The following is a 12,611-nucleotide window of genomic DNA, read 5'->3' as shown; positions in this document are numbered from 1 at the left end:
TTTTCAGTAATTCTCATGTAAAAGTAATGCTTATACTGTAATGTAAAAAATGGCATCCATTTTCAAACTTTGCATTTGAATGTTCAACTGTCTTACCCCTCAACTACTTAAAATTACACTAAAAATGCCCAAAATGTTTCAGTGGTCTTAATTAGGGATGCACCGATCCGATATTCGGATCGGATATCGGCGCCGATATGGCCATTTTTGATGGATCGGGGGATCGGTAACATTGACCGATCCACTGGCCGATCCGGTTTTTGCTGAGTAACGGCTCAGCCATCCCTTACTAGGTGCAGTAATAGTATGGGATGGGAGCCACTACTTCCTGTATAGGTCCGGCTCACAGGCGGAGTGATATCAGATGCACTCCGCCTGTGAATGGAGGAGCCGTGCACATGAAGCAGCGGCTTTGCTCTGTACTGCAGCCGCTTGCTTTGTGTGTATCTCCGGATCGGTTCCGGTATTATCGGCAATTTCACAACGCCAGATATCGGTATCGGGTCCAAAAAAGTCGGATCGGTGCATCCCTAGTCCTAATGATTCCCAAAGAGGAGGCTGCGGATGTTTGAATATGCTCAGAAAGTTGCCATTTGGCATAGGTGCTGCAGTAAATTCACAAATTTCACAAAAAAACAAAGCCTCAACGACACCTCGAAACAGAACCCAGACTTAAAAAAAGCAATGGAATAAAAAATGTCCAAAAACGCCAGTTAGCAGCGTTTTTGGCGTTTATCGGCGTTTGTTGATGTTAGAGCATTTTTACAGCTGAAAAACGCCACTCAAAACCCACTCGTTTTCAGGGGGGGTTACAGCCAGAAACTGCCCCAGCCAAAAACTGCTGATAACAGCCTATGTGTGCATGGACACATAGGATAACATGCTGGGGAGCTTACTGGCTGCAGAAAAAAACGTCTGAAGCCAAAAACAGCCGCTGTAAAAACGTCCAGTGTGCATGAAGCCTTAAGGCTTAGTTCACCTTTACCTAAAAACTGCCTATGCAGATAAGGGGCATCTGTAAATTAAGACAAATGGTGCAGCTATGAGTAAACTGGAATACTGGAATACTCTTAGGACATTAAGTGATGCCTTATTACTGCTCACCCCCACAATCACAGGAGTGAGCTTTCAAACACTAAGCTCAGAGCTACTGCATCAGGGGAGCATGTGAGGGGTTTGAATCTGAGAAAAGAGCTGTCTGTGGCGTTCTCATCTCCTCCCTACATGCAGTTCTCCTCCCCCCTACATCTCCCAGTGCAGCCGGAGCTGGTGGGCGGGGGATGTGGCCACCTCCTTCCCTTCTCACACAGGTGGCTGATCCAGCAGCTGAAGATGGAGGGGCAGAGAGAGCAGCCCAGCTAGTCTTCCTTTATCTCCAATGGTTCGGTATGTAGCTGATGTAGAGCGGCTCCTCCAGCAGGCATTCTATGCTTTTGTTCACTGGCTGCCTCCACCCTGCTGATTGCCACTACATACTGCTCTCTGACTGCCGCCACCATACCGCATTGACTGCCACTACATACTGCTCTCTGACTGCCGCCACCATACCGCATTGACTGCCACTACATACTGCTCTCTGACTGCCGCCACCATACCGCATTGCCTGCCACTACATACTGCTCACTGACTGCCGCCACCATACCGCATTGCCTGCCACTACATACTGCTCACTGACTGCCGCCACCATACCGCATTGACTGCCACTACATACTGCTCACTGACTGCCGCCACCATACCGCATTGACTGCCACTACATACTGCTCACTGACTGCCGCCACCATACCGCATTGCCTGCCACTACATACTGCTCACTGACTGCCGCCACCATACCGCATTGACTGCCACTACATACTGCTCACTGGCTGCCACCACCGTACCGCTCGCTGGCTGCCGCCAACTCTGCTTCACACCCTACTGACCACTGAACTCTGCTAAACAAACTACTTTTTAACCAGATGTGGTGCAGGAACATGCTACCTTTTGCATATGTGCATACATGCGTCTAGCAAATGCATTTTGATGCACCGCTATTTTAAAAACGCAACACGTGGGATACTTTTTTGCTCCTTTCAGGTCGCATAGAGCAGCCCATTAAAAAACCTAGGAAGGTGCCAAAAAGCGTGTGCCTGTTCGGACGTATCTCCTGGTGTGCCCCAAGACTTTGTAGAATTCTAAAGAGTGCCTTGACCAAAAAAAGGTTGAGAAACACTGCTCTATTTACTGTGAGTTTGTGTCTGGTCAGCCCTGATTGGTGCTGTGCCCATCACATGACTAAAAAAAAAAGTTTTAGAAGAGCAATTCAAATTTAATTTATAAATGTTAAAAAAAACTTTTTATAGCTCCCTAAAAATCTTTATTGAACATCAAATGTGTACTCTTTTATCCATTAACATGGTGTAAGTGGAGTCATGAAGCCTGTATCCAAAGCTCTTTTTTTACTTTAAAGGTATTTCCAATTACATTTGAAATTTTTAACCCCTCCAGACCCTTTAAGAGTTCTGAAAGCCCGGAGAAGGGCATCCGAGTCATGTGACTGATGTGATTGGCTGTCACAGCGGACACATGATCGGAAAGCTCATAATCGCAAGTATGCATCGGGAGCTTACCAATCCCCACCAGCTACCATGCTGAGTGCACTCTCTCCGCACGGTAACTAGTTTACAGAGAGTCGCATTTACGCAGTAGCTTGGCATTAAGGCCATTAAGACTGTATTCAGAGAGTAGTGGTTTATGTTTCATACTCTGAATGTTCAAAGGTTATTAGTGGTGTACCCCAAGGTTCAGTGTTGCGGTCCTTTTACTTTTAATCCCAGATCCTATATCATTTATATAGGTATTAAAAAGTATCATTTCATTCTCTGCAGATGACACCAACCTATGCAGTGGAATAACGTCCTTACAGGATGTCTCCAACTTATAAGCCAACCTCAATGCGCTGTTTAACTTAGCAACTATGTGGCAAATGGGGTTTAATGTTGATAAATGTAAAGTTATGCACCTGGGGGTTAAGAATATGCATGCATCATACAAAATAGGGGGAGTAGAACTGGGGGAGTCATTGGTGGAGAAGGATCTGGGTGTTCTGGTAGATAAAAAGCTTGATAATGGCATGCAATGCCAAGCTGTGGTTTCCAAAGCAAGCAAAGTCCCTTCTTGTATTAAAAGAGGTATGGACTGCAGAGAGAGAGAAAGAGATCTTTTTGCCCCTGTACAAATCATTAGTAAGACCTCATCTGGAGAAAGTGCAGAAAATGGCAACCAAACTGATAAGAGGCATGGAGGAACTGAATTCTCTCTTGAGAAGAGATTAAGGGGGGATATGATCAACATGTATAAATAGATGAGTGGTCCATATAGTAAACTTGGTGTTGAGTTATTCACTTTAAGGTCATCACAGGGGACAAGGAGGGACTCTTTACGTCTGGAGGAAAAGAGTTTTAATCTCCAAGTACAGAAAGGTTTCTTCACAGTAAGAGCTGTGAAAATGTAGAATAGACTCGCTCAAGAGCTGGTTCTGGCCAGCTCAGTAGATTGTTTTAAAAAAGGCCTGGATTTTTTCCTAAATGTAATATAATATCATATTATATATATAATATAATCCATCATATAAATGGATAGTAACATTTATAGGTAAACTTGATCCAGGGAATATCTGTTTGCCTCTTGGGGGATAAGGAAGGAATTTTTTTCCCCTGCTGGATCATGCTTTTTTTTTTTTTTTTTTGCCTTCCTCTGGATCAACTGTGGGTATGGGATTGTGTATACAGTAGGATTGTATAATTATTTTTTTTCCCTTTTTATTGGGTGAACTAGATGGACTTGCATCTCTTTTTTAACCAGACTAATTATGTAACTCTATATATGCGTGCAGCCAGCGTCAATAGGTTAATACTTATTTTTTATTAAAACTAAGCTTTTTTGTGAGTTTTTCATAGTGAATGTAATCAATTGGCATACTATATCCCACCCCCATAGTGTTTATGTATTAGGAAGACCTGAATCTGATGATCTAGGATTAGCTTTTTAGGAGTGCCTAAGAAAACAACACCTTCAATTTACCCCAAAAACCTCCCTCTTCTGCTCTACAGCAGCTATTACCAAGAATAAGTACTATACCTTGCACCTAGAACGAAAAAAATATTTCTCATCGACGGACACAGCGCTCCATAAATCATAACTAATGGGTTACATTGCCTCCTGGAGTAGGACTAGGCAGAACAAAAAACACCTGGCTACCCCCATGGCCATCCTTACCTGGTATATAATCCCCTATCTGCTCTAGGTAATCAGTTTTATTCTGTCTAGTCAGGAGTAAGGACCTAGGCTCCCGGCTGGGATCTCTGGTCCTAGCAACTTTCTCCTTCCTTACATTTTCTTTTTTTTTGTTTTTTTTCCCTCTGGCTGGGCTGGGCGATGGGCTGGATAATCTAGTTGTCCCCCCTGCCCAGCCAGCGAGCACAAGCAGACCGCAGCTATGCGCTAGGTCAGCCGCAACATAGCCTCATGGACAGAGGCTGGCCCGTGAGTTAAACGTCTAGCAGGGTCACATACAACTGGGCTTGGGTCCGAGTTGCAGCGGCCCCTTGGCCAAAAGCTCCCCTACTTTGGCCATAGGTCCGCACACAACATCTTAGGCCTGCATATTTGAGAAAAAAAGGAATGTCAACGTCCACACAAGAAATAGATTTTCCACACTTTACTGTAACTTTACAGAGATGGCCGTGACGTCTAACATCACACTGACATACTGACAAAACTTTTCGGCACAGAGCGCTATACACAAGTCCAGACGTTTTGTAGCAATCATTTGAGCTTGGAACGCCAGCACGTAATTAGTAAGCAGTCTTCTCTTTTATACCTCTTCTCTTCTTCGAAGCACTACAGGGTTGGGACCTTGATTCCCCATGTACCTGTATAATAAGTCCACAGCATTTAGCTTCCATCACAGAGTAAAGTCAAGGTGCCTTCTTTAGTATACTAATCTCTCTCGCTCTCCATGTCCCTTTCCATAGCTTTGCCCAGCTGTGCATGCTTCAAGACAACACACTTATTCCCAAATGTACTAGTACTAATTTCAGTGGGCTCTTAGCCTGGCCTAAAAGGCTTTTTGATTCCCACTCACAGCCTGGAGAATACTGTAAAAGAGTCAGGGTGACTACAGCTGGTCCTTCTGGGTGTTGAGCTACCTCACCTGGAGTTTTAGCCCTGACCAGGGCCTTGGCAGTAGCTGAATATATCTGAATTGCTCTGGGGCATCTGGTCCCCTTCACACGTCTCTCTAAGGCCATTCCATCTTGGCACTTATATGGGCACTAACTCCAGCCAATTACATAGTTCTCCTTTACCACACTTTTTTGGGTCAGAGCCACCAAGTGGCAGACTAGCTAACTGCACCTGCCAACAAAGATCAAATTCAATGCCTCATAATTCACAAAAGTCCATTATCTCAAATCTTAATAGTAAAGTAAAGTTCCATCGTGCTAATGTGCCAAGTGCTGTAAACTCAAATGCAGTGCAAATCGTGCTCCCCTCCTGTGTGCCCGCTCACTCACCAACTGCTATGGACTCCCAATGACAGGAGTCCTATGCGCTTGTGCAAATATCCTGGGTCTGCTGGGCTTTGTAGTACTTCGTTTGTCACTCCTTAATTATTGGACAATGGGATGCTCGCACATGGTGTAAATAAATGGCAGAGAAAGATCCATATAGCGTAATTCTGTTTTATTATAAAACCAAATAGCTTAAAACATATCCACTCACATGGTATAGAAAAAGAATAGGCATAAACCAGAACCAGTAGTCCACAACGACCTGCGTCTGACCGGCCGGAAATTACGTCACCACCTCCCTCCACACCTAATTCTAATCAAGGGATTGATTAGTAATTAGGTGTGGAAGGAGTATCACACTGTAAATACACACAACACATCACCCGAGGTTATCTTTTAAGAAGGCCCTGTGGGAGGGGAGAAACATAATTTCTGGCTGGTGAGACGCAGGTCGTTGTTGACTTCCGATTCCGGTGTAACGTTAGAAAACCATACCTCGTTAGAATTCCATACCCACGTCACTTCCTGTCAGAAACAGCTGAGCAGCGTAGGAGTGCGCATGCTCAGAGCCCCGGAAACATCATTGAACAGCAGAGAAGTTGACAAGTGCGCATGCTCGGAGGGTATGAAATTATCACGGTAGTGTAAGTAATGTTACACTTGCGGCGGTCACATAAAACAGCTCGGCTGCAAAATGAGTCATCTCCGCTCCTATCCCTGTCACTTCCCTGATGTCGGCTAATAAATATAAAAGCGGCGGCGGGTGTATGAAATGTAAATGACGGAGATGTCTGCTCCGTGATCCGCTTTTATATTTATTAGCCGAGATGAGGGAAGTGACAGGGATAGGAGCGGAGATGAGTCATATTGCAGCACAGCTGTTTTAATGTAACCGCGGCAAGTGTAACGTTAAACACACTACCGTGATAAATCCATACCCTCCGTAGGTGCACCGGAAGTGACGAGGGTATGGTTTTCTCACGGGTATGGTTTTTTCACGGAACACCGGTTTATGCTTATTTTTTCCTATACCAGGTCAGTGCATATGTTTTAACCACTTCCCGCCCGTGGGACACGGCGCGACCCCAATCTCGTAAAAGAACCATGGCTCTTTACCCATGTGATTGGCTGTGACCAATCACAGCCGATCACAAGTAAACAAGGAAGTGCCCTTTATATGTTTTTTTTTTTTTTTTCTCTCACACTGACAGAATGTTAGGTGAGGAGAGTGGATAAGCAGCATCTTCTCACAGGAAAGACTTGTAAAGGTAATCAGGGCACTAATCATCAGTGCCCAGATTAAAATGCAGCTCCATCAGTGATGCCACTCTGTGCCCATCAGTGCCCATAAGTTATGCAAATCAATGCTCCCTATCAATGCCGCCCATTAGTGCCAACTATCATTGCCTATTAGTGCCTTCTCATCAGTGCCACCTATCGGTGCCTATCAGCGCACATCAGTCTAGGAGAAAAATTACTTATTTAAAAAATTTGCTGACAGAAACTAAGAAACTTTTTTTTTTTCTTCAAAATTTTGGTCTTTTCATTTTTTTGTTCCAAAAAATAAAATACCCAGTGATGATTAAAACCACTAAAAGAAAGCTATATTTGTGTGTAGATAATGATAAAAAAAAAAATGTGGGTACAGTGTTGTATGACCGCGCAATTGTTATTCAATGCGACAGCACTGAAAGCTGAAAATTGGCCTGGGCAGGAAGGGGGGTGAAAGTGCCCTGTATTGAAGTAGTTAAATTATTTGAGTTTATAATAAAACAGTATTACGCTATGTGGCCATTTCTTTACACCATGTACAAGCATCCTGTTGCCCAATATGTAAGGAGTAATGGAGGACTACAAAACTCAGCAGACCCAGGATATTTGCACAAGCGCATATGGCTCCTGTCATTGGGAGTCCATAGCAGCTGGTGAGTGAGTGGGCACACAGGAGGGGAGTACGATTTGCACTGCATTTGAATTTACAGCACTTGGCACTTTAGTACGATTGAACCTTACATCACTATTAACAAGATTTGAAATAATGGACTTTGTGAATTATGATGCATTGAATTAGATTTTTTTTGTATTAATCATTCATGGTTGATTGATATTTCTTTTGTTTATATTTAAACACGTGGGACCATACACTTTATCACTGATTTTAACCATTTTCTACTCTATTGAAAACTTAAAACAAAAAAAGTTTGGGCTACTTATACATTTTGACATATATGTATTAAGGTTTTAGCACAAGATGTATGCACTTTGTGCCCAGGATAAATGTGTAAAACTGAACTAACTGAATACTAATATGTATAGGTAAAGTTCATCTAGGAAATATCCAATTGGCTCTTGGGGGATCAGGAAGGAATTTTTTTTCCCATGCTGGAGCAAATTGTATCATGCATTCTTGGGGGGGGGGGGGCTTGCCTTCCTCTGTGGGTAAAAGATTGTGTATACTGTATAGAATTGTATCATTTTTTCCCCCTTCTGTTGGATGAACTGGATGGATTTGTGTCTTTTTCAACCAGACTAACTATGTAACATTCATAAACCGACTTGTTTAAGTCTAATGTTCATGGCTGTACTCGTAATTGAGTAATTAGTGGCGATCATCGTGGGCACCAAGTGTTGTGAGACACAATGGAGGAATTTAGATCTAAAATTAATCTTTCTCTTTCGTTCATTGATGGACACAGCTCCTGTTATTCATACCATTTGTTATACTGCCCCCTACAGGAGTGTGACACTAGGCAGAAAAGAATTCTGGCTACACCCATGGGCAGTCCCAGGGGGTATACTCACTTTCTCTTCTATAGCAACTCAGACCTAGGTCCTTTCTAGGATCTTTGGTCCTGGCAACATTTTTTCTTTTTAGATTTAATTTTTTTTTTCTCCTGGATTTTTCCTGTGACATACAATTAACTGCTGGACTGGGCGATGAGTTGGATAATCTAGATCCAGTGGTCACCCCAGTCTGACCAGTGAGCACACGCAGACCTTAGCTCTGCGCTAGGTCAGCTGCGACTCAGCCCCACTGGACGGGGGCTGCCCTGCGAGTTAAACACCTCGCGATGTTGCATACGACCGGGTCTCTGCCCAAGCCGCAGTGTTCCTACTGGCTGACAGCCCCCCATTTTGATGGAGATGGGTTCTGTTCCTCTTTGGGATGGTCAGACCCCCTGTGTTCTCTCCTTCCCGCAGGCACCCCCTCCCTTGCTAAGTCCCTCACCCTGCCCCCCCTTCCATGCTGGGGCTATTTAGGTGGTCTGGCCACTTTCCTGGGGTGGGGGCAGGGCGATAACTGGCAATGGAGGCCGGGGGGTTTGCCGCTGGCGACAGGACGATCGATTGTGCGGAGTGGGGGTTGCACCTGGTGGGGTCTTCTGTCAGGGCCCCCGTCCTGCCTGGATCTGTCCTTGAGGCCTGGTCTCCCTCCTGGGTCCCTGTAAGCCTTGTGGTGCTGCGCAGGGCCACCATTTGCTTGTAGCCTGTCTTTTTCTATACACGGCAGCCATTTTCTTGTTGTCTGCCATTGGAAATAGCAGTGGCCATGACAGTGGAGCCCTGTGGGTGGCGATTTTGGCGTTGGGAGCCCCTCCTCATCCCCTGGTGTTGACTCCTGGACCATTTTACTTCCTGATCACCGCACGTGTAGTGCAGATTCTCCTAGTGGCTGCAAGTGCCTGTTTCTGTGAGGGGGGTGAGTCTGGTGCTTTGTGCCTGGCGACCAGGTGGTGTTGCGAGCGCGGTGGGTGTTGTCCCTTAGCAATATTTTACACCTTGTGGGGTCCCCCCTGGTGACTCATGGAGTCTTTGGAGCAGATTTCCCCAGCTGATCCCCTCTCTGAGGCTATGGGTCCCTCCGGGTCCCAACCATCCATCCATACACTGATGGCGGTCCTGGAGTCCCTTGTGTCCCAGGTGGAGGTGACTTTCGGGTGACGGGCTAGCAAAAAGCTTGCATGCGGGTGCTGGGATTAATGCCTTTTTTGAGGAGGTTCTGTTTGCACAGTTCCATATGAAGTCCCTGGAGGTAGCCGGCATTCTACGGTGGGCAGAACGTTTTTTTTTCCAGCCCTCTGCACCGTACACATTTCTGTGGAAAATTTTCAGGCGGATTACCTCAGTCGGCAGCCATTGGACCAAGGTGAGTGGTCCCTTCATCCGGAGGTGTTTCATCAGCTGTGTCTCCACTGGGGCTTCCCTCCTCTTAAGCTTCTGCCCAGACTTCTACACAGGATCGAGGCAGAAGGGATTCCGGTCATCTTAATGGCTCCAGACTGGCCTCCTCAGGCTTGGTACACCCATCTGGTGCGGCTGGTCACCAACGTTCCTTGGAAGCTTCCTCTCAGGGAGGATCTGCTGTCCCAAGGACCGATCTTCCATCCTGCTTTTCAGTGGCTGGTTTTGACGGCTTGGCTGTTGAACACCAGGTGCTGAAGTATAGGGGTTCATCTGAATTGGTGATTCCTGCACTGTTAAAAGCTAAGAAATGTACTTCTAGGAAGATCTATTATCGTACATGCAAGACGTACATGGTGTGATGTGAGTCGCTTGGGGTTCATCCTCGCTCCTTCTCGGTGAACAGAAGTTGGCCTTAAGTACCATCAAGGGCCAGGTGTCGGCCTTGGCGGTCTTCTTCCAACGATCTTTGGCCACACACTGCCTGGTGCATACCTTTCTTCAGGGTGTCCGACATTTGGTCCCTCCAGTGCGGGCTCCGTTGCCACCTTGGGACCTCAATTTGGTGCTTTCAGCTCTATAAAAGCCTCCCTTTTAAAATATTTGGGAGATTCCCCTGCTTACGCTGAGCCAGAAGGTGGCCTTTTTTGATGGCTATCACCTCTTTGTGCAGGGTGCCAGAACCTATCTGGTGACTCACAGGGACAAGGTGGTTCTTTGCCCCTGTCTATCTTTCCTTCCAAAGGTTGTCTCTGATTTTCATTTAAATGAAGACATTGTGTTGCCTTCCCGATGTCCCAGGCCTAAACATGCAAAGGAAATTGTCTTGCATGCCTTGGATGTGGTCTAGGCAATTTGGGGTTACCTGGCAGCTACGGAGTCTTTCAGGAAGCCAGACTTTTTGTGCCCACGGACAAACCTTAAAAAGGGTTGTCCGCTTCCTCTGCGACCATTTCCAAATGGATCAGACAGATTGTAGTTCAAGCATATTCCATCAGTGGTCAAGTTCCTCTTTTCCCTGTCAAAACTCACTCTACTAGGGCACTTAGTGCCTCCTGGGCCTTCGGTCATCAGGCATCAGTTACGCAGGGTTGCAAGGCGGCCACCTGGTCATCAATGCACACTTTTACAAAATTTTGTAAGTGGATATTTTGCTTAATTTGGCCGCAAGGTTTTGCAGACTGCTGTTTGACAGGACCTGATCTTCTTTGAGGGTGTATTGTTTTTTTTCAGGTGGGCTCCAGTTGTTTAGTTGAGCTCCTGTTGCCTGGTTGGCTAATGTTTAGCCTTGGGAATTTTTTGGTTGTTCCCACCCCTCATGTTTTAAGCCTGCTTTGGGACATCCCAATGGCTATGAATACCAGGAGCTGTGTCCGTCAACGAACGAAAGAGAAAATGTGATTTTTTTTTTTTTACTTCCCTTAAAATCCAATTCTCTGATGTTCATTGATGGACACAGCACCCACCTCTCCGTTTTGTTACAAGCAGTGTCAGGAGAATAATCACTCCACAGAGTGGCTATAGCAGAGAGAGGGATTATTCCCACTGGGACTACCCATGGATGTAGCCAGAATTATTTTCTGCCTAGTGTCCTACTCCTGTAGGGGTAGTTTAACCAATGGTTATGAATACCAGGAGCTGTCCTTCAATGAACATCAGAGAAACGGATTTTACGGTAAGTCAAAAATTCCATATTTTTTTTTTACTAATCCTAAATCCTACTGTATATATGAAATGATTGACAAACCTAGTGGCAAGCCTAGCCTTGTTTAATTGCTAAGCATCTGTTTTTTTCCTCCTTTCCTTAAGGTTGTAAAGAAGAGCTACTCCAAAGGTTACACCCTGCATATCACAGCTCTGTTTGCTACTCCCAGGACAGTGGGAGCACGAGTAGAACTCACAGAAGAGCAGCTCTTACTCTGGCCTCTAGATGCTGAGAGAGAAGTGATGCCCAAGGATACATTCCCCCGTGGAAGCCGTGCCCACCTCACCCTGGGCACTGCAGCTGAGGTCCAAGATGTTCAAACTGGTATTGACCTTCTGGAGTTTGTAAAGCTTCAGCAAGCTGGCAGGGAGGGGGAGAGTTTGGGTGAGCTGACCGGGTCAGTTGCTGGTAAAGTCTCCTACTTTGATAATGGCATGTGGATGGTAAACCTGTCCAGAAAGGTTGAAGTGAAGTCCATCTTTTCTGGTTACTATGGCAAACCAGGTGTCAATGTTCCCCTGCGTGGTAGCAAAAAAGGTTTATTACATCAGTGTCACATTATGTAACTGGAGGTAACCAAACACTTTGGTCCACATAAATTTCATTTTTTCTTTTAAGTTGCACTTAACATTTAGTATTTAATAATAAAAGGCTGGTGTATATGAAGGCACATCACTGTACACTAATAGAAACCCAAATACTGATTTTCACAGTATGTTTTTGGTTTAAATATAAAATGTCTGTGTAAAGACGTTGGAGGCTTTAAAGTAGAAGGAAAGGCAATAAACCACCTTTTGTAAATGTGGCCTTCCCATTGCTCTTATATTCCTGCATGCAGTTACTAAAAAATATCATGGTAACTGCTTTTTTTCATTTAAACTTTCCAAGTGATCACATGACTAAAGAGCTCTGGCCTGTGTCCATGCCTTAGAGTTATGGACGCTGTTGGGGCAATGTTGCTGCTTTAAGGATTCTATGGTGGTGTTGGCCCTGCATAAACACACACTTGCTGGAGCTTTGCAGTCACGTAAATGACTGCTTAGAAAAAGTTTTAAACAATTTGAATTGAGATTTATTAGAAATTGTGTGCAGGAAATTAAAGTAGGGAGAGAACGTTTAGAAGATCGGTGACTGTATCGCCTTTCCTTCTACTTTAGGTAAATCCTGTAATATAC

At 45.0% G+C, this 12,611-nt stretch overlaps 1 protein-coding gene across 2 annotated transcripts in view; it reads left to right on the top strand.

The window, feature by feature from the left end:
* CNP (2'',3''-cyclic nucleotide 3'' phosphodiesterase) overlaps positions 1-12,308 on the top strand; it is a 42,538-nt gene extending 30,230 nt beyond the window's left edge. For both annotated transcript variants that reach the window (XM_082272612.1, XM_082272613.1), the window contains exon 4: positions 11,541-12,308. In XM_082272612.1, the coding sequence (XP_082128738.1) occupies positions 11,541-12,002 (462 nt within the window). In that variant the 3' untranslated portion in view covers positions 12,003-12,308. The remainder of the gene's footprint in view (positions 1-11,540) is intronic.
* Positions 12,309-12,611: the final 303 nt, after the last annotated feature.

The sequence above is a fragment of the Pelophylax lessonae genome (assembly GCF_965119305.1).
Source record: "Pelophylax lessonae genome assembly, chromosome: 11".
Classification (NCBI taxonomy): Eukaryota; Metazoa; Chordata; class Amphibia; order Anura; family Ranidae; genus Pelophylax; species Pelophylax lessonae.
This window is presented reverse-complemented; position numbering and strand designations above follow the sequence as displayed.